This window comes from Micromys minutus (genome assembly GCF_963924665.1).
Source record: "Micromys minutus genome assembly, chromosome: 2".
Classification (NCBI taxonomy): domain Eukaryota; kingdom Metazoa; phylum Chordata; class Mammalia; order Rodentia; family Muridae; genus Micromys; species Micromys minutus.
The window spans coordinates 91,119,102-91,132,880 of record NC_137971.1 but is presented as its reverse complement, the minus strand read 5'-3'; the positions used below and the strand labels follow the sequence as shown (position 1 = coordinate 91,132,880).

Genomic DNA, 13,779 nt, shown 5'->3' with positions numbered 1-13,779 from the left:
GTATTTTTTTTTTCACATTCTTGCCAGCATCTACTGTCACTTGACATTTTTTATCTTAACCTTTCTGATTGGTATGAGGTGGAGTCTCAGGGTCAATTTGATTTGCATTTCCCTGATGACTAAAGATGTTGAACACTTAAGTGTTGTTTTTGTTGTTATTGGAGACAACCTTAGTCCATGGTGATCTGATAGAATGCATGGGATTATTTTCTTATTCTTGTATCTGTTGAGGCTTCTTTTGTGTCTGATTATATGGTCAATTTTGGGGTAGGTATATTCTTTTGTTTTAGGTTAAAATGTTCTGCAGATATCCGTTAAAACCATTTGGTTCATAACTTCTGTTAGTTTCACTGTGTCTGTTTAGCTTCTGTTTCTCTGACCAGTCCACTGGTGAGAGTGGGGTGTTGAAGTCTCCCACTGATTATTGTGTAATATTCATGTGTGTTCTGAGTTTTAGTAACATCTCCTTTACAAATGTGAGTGCCCTTTCACGTGGGCATAGATGTTCAGAAATGATAGCTCATAAAGGTGAATTGTTTTCTTTTTTGGATGAGTATTCTTCCTCAGTTTTTTTTTTTTTTTTTTTTTTTTTTTTTGGTAACTTTTGGTTGAAAGTTTATTTTATTAGATATTAGAATGGCTTCTCCAACTTTAATCACACGATTAATTTTGTATTTGTGTAGGTGTTTCAGCCTATGGATTCTGTAGCATGTATGTGGACGGTAAAGATATTCTATTGGTGTTGGCTGTGAGTCACTATATGGTTGCTGGGATTTGAACTCAGGACCTCTCGAAGAGCTGTCGGTGCTCTTAAACCACTGAGCCATATCTCCAGCCTACCCTTAGAGCCTTTAAAGAGCCCAAATTAATTTTCCTACAGTGACACACAGCATAGGTACACTATTTATTCCAAAATTGTAACACCAAAACAAAATAAGGGACAAAAGAAATAAACCCAAGCAAACATAGGCTTTACAGGATGTTATTCAGGGTTACACTGCTACATGGAGAGCCAGGATTAGAACCTGGATCCTCAAAACACATGTTCTTAGCGAGTATCATTTGAGAAGTTTCCTTCTTAACTCTTCAATGAAACAGAAGTACTGTGGTTTAAATGGCCTTCTGCTATGGCGCATTCCTGAGCAAGAGACTTTATACATAATTTTCTAAATTTCCAGACAAGCTGGAGAAGAACTTTCATCTTTTGTCAATGGCAGAAAGAATGGGCTTGTGGAGACCTCACAGAGCTGAGGCAAGAAGCTCTATGTTGGAGCTTTTCCTCAGAATGCAAGAGGCCATGGCTTCTATCTCCAGTAGCATGAAAGGAAGGTGTGCAGATCTTTGTCCACCTTGGCAGATCTCTGCAAGACCTAGAATTTGAAGACCGTAATGAATGAGGGTGGTGAAAGGGGGAACTGCACTCCAATGCTGCAGACAACTTCACTTCCGTTTCACTGTGCTCTTAGACATGAATGTAAAGAAGAAAGCAACAATTTAAGGAAGATTGTTTGAGGTCAGAAAAATATAATCAGAAGAGCATGTAAATAAATGCCAGTAAGCATATACTTAACATTAACAGAGTAATCCTTTCCCACAACTTTCTCAGGACAGACGACTTTAAACACCATGGCTGGCACTATACTGTAGATTATATCTGGGAAAGCAGGAAAGCAAGGCACAAGGCCATGTCTAGAATCAGTGTACATTTGAGGCCAGCACTCAGCATATCCTTTCACAGGAATGTATTTTATAGCTATGCTGATATCCAACAGGAGCAAACATGTCCTATAAGTTGAATGCAAATGTTTGTTGAAGGAGGTACACAATCAAGTCCAATCAAAGGAACAAATGCCCTTGAGGCAAAAGACCCTCTGACTTACTTTCTGTGGTCTTTCTCACAGGTCCCAAAGCAATGTTTGCCATGGGTTATTCATTTGACTGCATTCCTACGGAGATTGAAGAGGCGGCCCGAATACTGTCATTGGTTCTGAACATTTCATAGGATTAAAATATGGATACAGGGTTTGAGGGAAGGAAGGGTAATAGAACCTATAGACGAGAGCTCCACAGTTAGAAACATCATAAAATGAGAGAGTGCCAGCTTCTCGGTCCAGAAAAACTCCAACACGACTCAAAGGACCAGGCAGAGAGAGGGCCACCACTCTGAAATTGTTGGTGATGGAGCACTCATCAAAGGCTTTGTATACAGACTCATTATACATCCCTATTACCCAGTAGCCACATTTAGGCTGATAATTTCCATATTGTTTAACACTAGAATTATATTTGACTTTGAAGCTCATTTCATTTATAGAATGAAGCTGAGGTTGAACACATAGTCCATCATTTAATCCCAGGAGCCAGGCGTTTTTTCTAGACACATCTACTTCCCAGTAATGTTTTCCTGAGTAGATAACTGGATATCCCAGGACTCCCAAGTTATAGGTCTCAGAAGTTTGCAAATTCCTTTTATAGTAACTTGTATGTTGTATTTGTCTTTTTTCCTTGTTAATGGTAATGACTGCATGGTTACTTGCATGTAGAGTCACATGAACTGCAGAAAAATGAGACACATAAGTATTGAATCATATGAAATAAAAGGTATTGCTTATTTGTAACTCAAGGAACAGAAGCCAAGTTAGACAGAGAGAAGAAACGTGGAGAAGCCTTGTTTAAAGTCAAGGAGAGGCAGATTGTTGCTCATAGAGGGAGAAGCAACATGAAACATTAGGCTAAACAGAGAAATAGACTCTGGAAGACACTGAGAGGAGAGAGGCTCTGGTGCTGTGGTTTCTCCTTACCCCAGTATTGCCGAACATCCATGAGCTCTGAAATGACAAAAGTTCACAGCAGTAAATGCAGTGATAGAATTAAAGCATTAAAGTCAATCTCTTCTCCAGACTAGGGGAAGGTTTGGAAACGGTGATATAGGATGGGATGAATGATGATTTCCCATCATATACAATGACATCACAGGGACACACACCACCTGCTCTCCTAATTCCCTCTACCCACATTCAGAATCCTTTCTGTCTTCAATATGCAGCTCAGCCACACCTAGGATCATGCAACGAATTACAGAATTTAGCTGCTCTCACCTTGAAATGCTTGTAGCATGCTGTTCAGATCCTGAGCTTGGAACGATCTTTTTCTTTTTCTCAGGATAGTTTGAGGCTGCTTCAGTTTCAAGGTCTGACTCCTAGGGATAAGAATTAATCTCCACATCTCAAACCTCTTGGCCTTTGACCACCACCGACTTGCTATCATTCTGTCAAATAATTCTTACCACACAATAGGGCTATCCTTTTCTATTGCTTCGGCATACCTTCTTTGACCAGAATTCATATCCTAGGGATAAAGGAAAATTATACTTAATAGCATGTTCTTCTGTAAGATGATGTCTCTATGAAGGAAAGCAAGTACAAGATAAAATGAGGCCTGTTATTGGACGAGAAGGAAGGATGGGCAGGAAAAAGCTTTGAGAGAGAGGTAGGAGCCAGAGCAAGGAGAAAGGGGCTGCATGGAGGCAGATGCGAACATTCTTCTCTGTGCATAGATACAGGTTGTTATGAATATTTTATAAGGGATGGGTGTTGATTTGTGCTGTCTAGATGGAAAAATTATATCATATCAACTGGATCGGAGTCTACTGTGTGGTATTTTCCTTTATGTGGTGACTTAATTGAGTTCAAGAGAAGGTGCAGTGGTGGGACGCACCAAGCCCACCAGGAAATTGGGATGCATGCGCCTGGTGTGGTAGCAACCCACCAAGGGAATTGTGAGTGCCTACAGCTTGGCAAGATGCCATACTGAAATAGCTCATGATCACCTGGGTCAGAGAGATCCTGGAGGCCGTCGTGGAGATGCTGAAATAAATTAGTGCAAGTTCTATATGGCCCTATGGTGCCAGAACTAGAAACTGCCTGGGTCAGAGAGCCAGGGACAGCACAGAGCTGGATCTCGCAGGAACCAGTCACACAGCTTTTTAAAATATTTACCACAACATTCTTCATATTCTCGCAAATCATGCTCACACTCTTACTGGCCGCATTGACAAAAATCACAAGAGAATCAAGCCAGTCACCCATGGTTCGCCAAGACATTATATAAGTACATTGTATGGCTCTTTATTTGTCTTATATGTAAATTAATACACACTTTATGTCTTATACTACCAGTCATTGGAGACTAAAAATGAAGAAACAATAGTTAGATAGCTTATACAGGTTTTGTTGTACGCACTGTTAAACTTAGAAACGCATGCCTTATTTTTATGCTACATATTAGCTATCCAGTCCTTGACGTGCAACTCACATGTATGAGAAACTAAATTCCAAATTATTTTAGTCATTTAAAAATGATGTGATTCTCTGGTGTCTAGCTTTTTGAGTTCTTTGTATACCTTGGATATTAGGCCTCTATCTGATGTGGAGTTGGTAAAGATCTTTTCCCATTCTGTTGGCTGCCATTTTGTTTTCTTGACAATGTCCTTAGCCTTACAGAAACTTTGCAATCTCATTAAGTCCCATTTGTTAATCTTTGACCTTAGAGCTTGAGCCATTGGTGTTTTGTTCGGAAAAATTTCTTCTGTGCCTATGTGTTCTAAGGTTTTCCCTACTTTCTCATCTAATAGTTTCAGTGTATCTGGTTTAATGTGGACATCTTTGATCCACTTACACTTGAGCTTTGTACGGGGAGATAAGAAAGGATCTATCTTCATTCTTCTGCATGCTGAGTGCCAGTTGGACCAGCACCATTTGTTGAATAGGCTGTCCTTTTTCCATTGAATGTTTACTGCTCCTTTGTCAAAAATCAGGTGACCATATATGTGACGGCTCATTTCTGGATCTTCTATTCTATTTCATTGATCCACATGCCTATTTCTGTACTGACAAAAATGTATTGTATACTTTTATGCAAAAAAATGCTTAAAATCTATACATTTATCTTTGGTTTTCAAATAAAGTCGTAAAAAAATAAACATGATGTGATATATTATTAATTAGGAAGCCCAAAAGACCAGTAGTTTAAGACATTTAATACTTTAATCCAGCTAACCAGATCTTTCCAAACCCCATCCTGCTCATCTCTCCCGCTTCTGTTTTTCTTCTCTCTCTGCAACTGGCAGGTGAGAAGTTGATCTAACGAGATAAGTGTGTCTCTCAGTTTGCCTATCAAACTCTTGAAACAGGGACTCCAAAGAAATGGGACTCTTTTCCAGGATCTCATTTTTGGAGAGGGAAAACAGTTCTATCCAGAGAAAGAGCTGGTCTCTTCAAAAGATTTCAAACAATTGTCATTACTTGTCTGACCACCTTAAAGTGTGACACTGTGACAGATCATAATAGGAGAATAATGCACAGGACCACATCTTGACTACACATGGGTGCATATTCTTGGATATTTATGTAAACTTTGATCTCACTTAGGGAACCTGAAGATGCACAGAGGTTTTTTGTTTGCTTTTTTTCTCTCTTTCTCTTTTTTCAAAATGTGGCTCCTTTTAGTAAATCTCCTTTCTCTACTTTCCAATATTAATTAGGCTCCTTTATATTGGTTTGTTGAGGACAGATATCAAGACTAGGCTGGCCAGGTTCTTTGTATTATGTTAAATACATATCTCAATTTGCCATTTGTCTTGGATTTGAAACTTATTAATATGCAAGAATTTTTGGTTGTTTAGGTTCCACTGGATATTGGTAGATATATGTAATGTTACATTCTTAAAGAACTATAACTTTCTTTCTCCCTGAAGTTAAGAATTGCCAGTGCTTCCTTGAGTGTGGATGAGCTTTCTAAACAAGTCTACTTTCTGTATTTGAATATGGTGTGCTTAAGAGTTACACAAGTCTTGGGTTTGGTATCAAAACCAATCTCAGCGTATGTGTGTTGCTACTAAGCTGTGTCCAGAAGACAATGTTTTCCTAGTAGTCATCCACCACATCTGGCTCTTATACACTGTAGGTCTCTTCTTCTGCAATGATCCTTGGTCCTTTGAATTATTTGTGCAGTATATATTCCTATTTAGGGCTAGACATTCTGCAGTCTCTTGCTATTTTTACCTTGAGAGTTGTGAGTCTCACTCTGTAACCATGCTGCCTGCAACTTATTATGTAGAACAAGCTGGCTTGAACCCACCTAAGATTAATAAAAGGAGTGGACCAGCAGACCTCAATCTAGGATAGAAAGCACATACACACACACACACACACACACACACACACACATAATTTCTGTTTAGTCAAAGCCCTGAAGTTCTGAGATCACAGGCGACCACATATGGATTTATTTTATATAATATAAATAAACAAAAGTAGATAAAAAGTACAAGGAATTTTGTGAGAAAACTAACTGTTCTAGATAGAAACCAATTCTGATGCACAGGTTTGTCATCATGGAGAACTCAGTACATCCATGTCCAATAAGTTATTATTATAAAAGATAAAATAGCAGGTCAGAGAGCTACAACAGATGAATGGTTAAAAGTGATATGGTCAACATATATATTAAAATATTAGGCATTTAACAGCAAGAAGCATTGCTATCTGCTAACTTTTCTGAGCTCAGAGAATTTGTTATATGCTCTCAGCTGGAAATGGAAAAAATACCACTAAACGACATTATTGAAAAATGTGTTATATAAACATATTTTATCTCACAACAGTAAATATTAGAATGGGGTTATCAGGGGCTGGAGGCAAAGAAAAATGATCAGATTCATTAGTTAATAGAGAAATTTCAGACCTATGAAGTGTGTTAGCTGCAGTTATTATGTTAACTAGCTAATTTAGATATAAATGCATAATTCTCTCCATTATGAATGTTTTTAATTGCAATGAAAATAACAATGAAAAAGAAACAATTAAAAATTATTAAGAATTTCTAGAACTTGCAAAGTCTACAAGATGTTAATTCCAATGAAAGACAAATTCTTACAGAGGTATTCATTACCAGACTATGACTTTGACATAAATAGTTTAAAAACTGTGATAGATAGCAAATACTACAAATTTAAAAACTCTAAAGATAAAGAAGATACCTTTCCTATCAGTAATTGGGAGAGAGTCAGGGTAAATTTGCTGAGTTCTTGTATGGTACCCGCCACCCCCTCTCACCCCAAAATGGCATCTTGTACCACTAGAATCAGAGGTAGTGGGATAAAAGTCTCAAATCATCAGAGGGAGAAACAAACTTTACTAATTTCAAATTCTGGTGAAGTGACTAACTTGACAGTTGAAAATAAAAGAAATTAGGAAAAATATACCCTTCACAATAATCACAAACACTATTAAATACCTTGGTGTGACTCTAACTAATCAAGTGAAGGACCTGTATGACAAGAACTTCAAATCTCTGAAGAAGGAAATCGAAGAAGATTTCAGAAGATGGAAAGATCTCCCATGCACATGAATTGGAAGGATCAACATTGTACTAAAAGCAATCTACAGATTAAATTGAAATACCCATCAACATTCCAACTCAATTCTTCATAGAGCTGAGAAGAGCAATTTGCAAATTCATCTGGAATAACAAAAAACATAGAATACTAAAATTTATCCTCAACAACAAGAAAACATCTTTGGGAATCACCATTCCTGGCATAAAGCTATATTACAAGGCAATTGTGTTAAAAAATGCATGGTACTGGTACAGAGATAGGCATGTGGATCAATGGATCAGAATAGAAGTTCAAGAAATGAACCCTCACACATATGGTCACTTGATTTTTGACAAAAGATCTGAAAGCATTCAATGGAAAAAAGGACAGCCTCTTCAACAAATGGTGTTGGTCCAACTGGCAGTCAGCATGCAGAAGAATAAAAATAGACCCTTTCTTATCTCCTTGTACAAAGCTCAAGTGCAAGTGGATCAAAGATCTCCACATTAAAGCAGGTAGACTGAAACTATTAGATGAGAAAGTAGGGAAAACCTTAGAACACATAGGCACAGGAGAAAATTTCCTGAACAGAACACCAATGACTCTAAGGTAAATATCAACAAATGAGACTTAATGAGATTGCAAAGTTTCTGTAAGGCTAAGGACGCTGTCAAGAAAACAAAATGGCAGCCAACAGATTGAGAAAAGATCTTTACCAATCCCACCTCTGATAGAGTTCTAATATCCAACATATACAAAAAACTCAAGAAGTTAGACTTCAGAGAATCAAACAATCCTATTAAAAAATGGGGTACAGAGCTAAACAAAAAATTCTCAACTGAAAAATATTGAATGGCTGAGAAGCATCTAAAGAAGTGCTCTACATTCCTAGTCATCAGGAAAATGCAAATCAAAACAACCCTGAGATTCCACCTCACACCAGTCAGAATGGCTAAGATCAAAAATTCAGATGACAGCAGATTCTGGCAAGGATGTAGAGAAAGAGGAACATTCCTCCACTGTTGATGGGGTTGTAAGCTGGTACAGTCTGGAAATCAGTTTGGCCGTTCCTCAGAAAATTGAACATAGTCCTACCTGAAGACCCAGTTATTCCACTGCTGGGCATATACCCCAGAGATGCTTCAACATACTTTAAGAACACATGCACCACAATGTTCATAGAAGCTATATTTATAATAGCCAGAAGCTGGAAAGAACCCAGATGTCCTTCAGTTGATGAATGGATACAAAAATTGTGGTATATTTACACAATGGAGTGCTACTCAGCTAACAAAAGCAATGACTTAACGAAATTCCTAAGAACATGGATGCATCTAGAGAATATCATCCTGAGTGAGGTAACCCAGCCACAGAAGAACAGACATAATATGCAGTCACTGATAATTGGACATTAACCCCAGAAAGCTCTGAACACCCAGAATCAACTCACAGGCCATATGAAGCCCAAGAATAACAAAGGCCAAATAGTGAAAGCCTCAGTCCTTCTGAGGAAAAACAATAAGTGTATAGCACCCTCTCAGAGTGTGGTACACCTAGACCTTAAATCATTAATAATCCAAGAGCTAGGAATATAGCCTTGTGGCCATTTTTAGTATTCAAAAGTTATTATGTTTAATCTATACACACCAAGGAAACTCTGACTGTTTTCATGTTACGTTCTGTTCTACATGTACTTTATGTTTATGGAAACTAGTGGGATTTCAATGCATGCTATCAAACCTCTAAAAGAATTGCCAAAATGCTTTTAAAAATTTCTACATGTATCTCTCTTCTTTAAATAAAGTTGTAAAAAAAAATTAACAGTTGTTCCTTTCTTAAAGACATGCAGTGACAGAAATGGAGCAGGTTCTGAAGGTAGGGCCATCCAGTGACTGGGCCAACTTAGGATCTACTCCATCTGCCAACACTGAACTGTGACACTATTGTTGACGCCATGCTCTGCTTACACACAGGACTGGTGAATTGGGAGGGGAGTGTGTGTGGGGGTGTGGATGAAGAAATAAGTGCTTCAGGTCAAGGACCAACCCTTCAGACACAAAGGGGAGGAAAGAGGAGAGTCAAGAAATCTGGGAGAGAGAACTAGGAAATAGAGCAAAGTTTTAAATGTAAATAAATAAAATAATTTAATAAAAAAGAAAATATTCTCTGTGTATGCTCAACACAAGTGCAGGATAGTAATACCCATGATGCAAGAGATCTACATTCCATGGTTCAGCTTCAGTATTGTTAAGTTGTTGATAAACCAATAAAATAATATCCATGCATGCAGTGATTCCTCTTGCCTTTGAAACAGATTCAGAAAACAGTTCAGGAGGAGTTCCCTGTTATCACCAGGAGGATCACAACAGCAGAGAGGGAGGGTAATGGCTTCCATGTCTCCTGACTCTCAGGCCATGGGACCTCTTGCAGTCTTACCTGCAGCATTTCCATGGTTGAGAGCTTCAACTGATGCTCCATATATGAGATGAGGTCTCTCACCCACTGCCTCTGCTGCACCAGCTCATTTTCAGACTCTTCCAGCCTTTTCACAACATCTTTCTTCTCTTTCTTCAGCTCCTGAAGCTTTTCATTCTCCTTGGAGTCCAGGAACTCTCTCAGTCCTTTAAACTCCATCTGAACATATTCTACTTCACTCTGTATTTGGTTCTTCAGGGGTAAGGAAAGGGAGAGGAATTCCGTCTAATTAAATGGCACTGGGGGATAGAGGAAGACTGCTCTAGGTGGGGAGCTTTCACAGGGACTTGGGTTTAGAAAGAGGAAAGGATTCTTAGGGAAGCATATGTCTCCTTTTAATGTCTGTTCACAAGATTTCATCACAAAAATGTCAGGCCATCTTTACCAAGATCACCTGAACCTAAGTGGGATGTGGCTCTTTTTTTCACTCAGCTGCCCAAGATACTAGTTTCTGCTTGCAATATTTCTTATTCCACCTCTGAACCATTAAGAGAAGCTAAACCCCAAGAATAGGACTGTGAGCCATTCCCAAGTATATTTTCTATCAATTGGAGTTTCAGAAGCCCCTGCAGGAGAAGCACCCAGCAGCCATTCTGACCACAACCTCCATGGTGTCAGCTGCTCACAGAGCCCAGCTCAGTTGTGATACACTGACTCTGCATCTCCATCTTTGGAGGAGCAGTGGGGAGGAGAAATTAAGGCCTCTTGGCCTCATCACTTCCCAGGAGGTAAAGAGCCCAGGAGCTTGTTGCCCAGGTCCCTCCAGAGCATCAGGCTGACTCCCTTAGTAAAGGCCTCACTTGCCTCCCAGTCAGTTCTCTGCTGTTGAAGGTCATCCTGCCATTCATCACATACTTTCTCCTTTTCCTTCAGATTCTGCAGAGCTGCCTGCAGCTTCTCCTGTGAGAAAGGAATTGTACCAGGGTTAAGTTGTGTGATTAGTAAGACTACTTCTTAAGAAAAGGCCAAGACATTCTTCTGGAAAGACAGGAAGTCTAAGACTGTTTTCTTTGGAAGAACTTGTGTCAATATTTATGTACATAAAGTTGTAAATTTTAAGTCTATGGCTCAATTGATTCTGACATTCTATATACACAAACCCATAAATGAAAGCCAGGAATCTCTCTTAGTCAATCATCCCACCAAGTAAAATACTGATACTTAGAACTGCATCAGAGAACTGGAGTTTTTGTTAATTTTCTTACCTTCCATGTAAGTGTACACTTATATCACATGTCCTACATTGTCTCATTTGACACCTGCACATTAAAAAAAAAAACCTGTATCCTCTTGTGTCACACTGACTGGCCTAGAATTTTGGTGTAGACAAGCATACTCCTGAAATTTAGCGATCCTTCAACATCAGCAGCCAAGTCTCTAGAACTGAAACTTGTACCTAACACCGGCCACGTGCAAATTTTCTTTTCTGTTTTTAATTGCATATTTTTGTAATTTATATTTTTTCTTACACTAAAATAGATTTTTCTATCAATAGATTTTTAAGGCATCATTAAAAACATTTACTTATTTGCGTATATAATGCTGTACTTTCATGTTTGCCTGCATGACAGAAGAGGGCATCAGATCCCTTTACTGATGGTTATGGCCATCATGGGGTTGCTGGGAATTGAACTTTTGACCCTTGGAAGAGCAGCCAGTACTCTTAACTGCTCAACAATCTTTCTAGTTCCGTGTAATATATTCTGTTTATGGTTTCCCCAAAACTTCTCCTCTCATCCTGATTCATATCCTTTCTGTCTCTTGTTAGGAAATAAAGAGGCATGTAAGGACCAGTAACAGAGTAAAAGAAAATACATATATATATATATATATATATATATATATATATATATATATACCAAAGACATTAGAATATGACAAAATAAAGAAGCCATAAAAAGTGTTAAATAAGAATACAAGAAGTAAATATAGACACAGAGACACATAGGTTCTTAACTCATGGGAATACCATAAAAATTAGAGCTTTATAAATAAAAGATGTAGCATATTAAATATAAAAGCAAAGATCCCATAAGGTTTTAAAACGCTAAAAAAAAAAAGAAAGAAAAAGAAAGAAAAAAAACAAATATTTGACAACATTATGAGGGAAGGAACATTCCAACAATGCCTCAGTTCATTTGTCCTTCTGACGCTGGGCTTAGAATTTTTCTTTTAAAATTGTTTTTTTCCAATTTGGCTCCTACAAGGAAAAATAAATTTTCATTTTAAGCAGCTTTCAGTTACATATTACTTGTGGGTTTGGAGTGGGGGCATGTGTCCACTTTTCCTTCCAGCTCTATGATCCCGGCTGGTACAGCCCCTTTCAGGCCATGTGCATACTGGTACAATCTCTGTGAGTTTATGCTTCAGCTCAAATGCAAATAACAACAGCACAGACCGAAAACCTTCAACACAGAACCTTCTGTTTTGCTTTTCATTATAAAACTCTTTCCTCTCCTTCCGACGTGTCAGCTGCCACATGCACATTTGACACTTCTGTGTGTCAAGTGTTTATTAACCCCCTTTGTGGAAAGTCACTAGACAGCATGTTACATCCTTTGAATGAATCTGACGTTAGCGTTGAACGAATATAAACACAGAATAAATGAGCAGATGTCCTTCTGCCGATTTTGCTTTCTTGGATATTAACTCAGTTTAAAGAAGCAGTTCTAAAATATTTTTTCTTATTCTAGCAATTGTAGTTCAGGCAGATTCTCTTATGACTTAGTGAAATAAATCAGCATATATCTTTTCAGACTCAAAATCTTAAAAGGAATGGGATGACATATCAGGTTACAAGTTTATGATGAGCAGATTCATACCCTGTCACACAAACTGGAGCTTTCCCACCTGTTACAGTCTTCTGCTTTGATTAAGGTAGCCTCCTGCTCCTTACCTTGTACTCATGGATCACCTCTTCAATGAGAGCAGTCTGATGACCACGGTGCTCCCGAGATCGCTCACAAAGCCAGCAGATGGCCATCTTGTCCTCCTCACAGAAGAGTTGGAGTTTCTCTCCATGTTGTGCACAGACATTCACCTTCTCCTCCTCTGGGATGGACCTGAATGCCGTGAGCCTCTCGATTATCTTGTCCATTTGTCGATTAGGCTTCAGATTCCCAAATGAGAAACGAACTCGGCACACGGGGCAGCTGCCCTCTCCTTCTGTGCCTTTGCTAGACTCATAGTTCAGTGTGATGCAGGCCCGGCAGAAGCTGTGCTCACAGTCAGTGCTCACAGGTTCCTTCAGAAGCTCCAGAAAGAGAGGACAGGTCACCTCCTTCTTTATCATTGCCAGAGTTGATGAGGCCATCATTGCTGTGCTCTTGTGTCTGTCTGTCCTGATCATCACACTTCTGCATGACAGGGATGGTGAAAGGAGGATGTAAGAAGTGGAGGACCTGAATGCACACTTTGTAGAGAACAAGGACAGACCAACATGTCAAGATAAAAGAACAAAGGAAGAAATATAGACGGATATTAAGTGATATAGCAAATAGCATTTCACATACTCTCAAGTGCTCTAATCTAAGGTCATCCCAAATGACAAATTTGACACAGGGTTTTTAATTCCCTTTTTAGTGGAGCAGAGAGAATGCATTTCTCTCCCCAGCCTTGTGTAACTCCCCTTCTATTCTTCTCTTTTATTTCCCAGGCACCATCTTCAGTGTTGAAAGCATCAACCCTCTCATGACTCTGGCCACTGTATTTAGTTGGTTTGACTCACCCAGATCCTCCCTTTACAAGTTTCTTACCAGAAAGAACAAGTGCTTATCCGCAGCATGAATATTTCCATCTCCTGGTGCACATATGCAGTGATTTCTCTGGTTGCCATCTAATAAAAGACTCTGTGTGTGTTTGTTCACATGGTTAAGTTAATCCCTGTTCTAAATGTATAAAGATGGTCACTCACAAGGGACATTTGT

At 38.8% G+C, this 13,779-nt stretch overlaps 1 protein-coding gene across 1 annotated transcript; it reads right to left on the bottom strand.

Annotated features, from left to right (window-relative positions):
- Positions 1-1,946: 1,946 nt before the first annotated feature.
- Positions 1,947-13,169, bottom strand: LOC308417733 (tripartite motif-containing protein 30A-like; the record flags this gene model as incomplete). Its single annotated transcript, XM_080913049.1, has 7 exons — positions 1,947-2,554; positions 2,802-2,828; positions 3,099-3,199; positions 3,287-3,348; positions 9,815-10,045; positions 10,658-10,753; positions 12,750-13,169. 7 exons carry the CDS (start codon positions 13,167-13,169, stop codon positions 1,947-1,949), a joined length of 1,545 nt encoding a protein of 514 aa, XP_080769175.1.
- Positions 13,170-13,779: the final 610 nt, after the last annotated feature.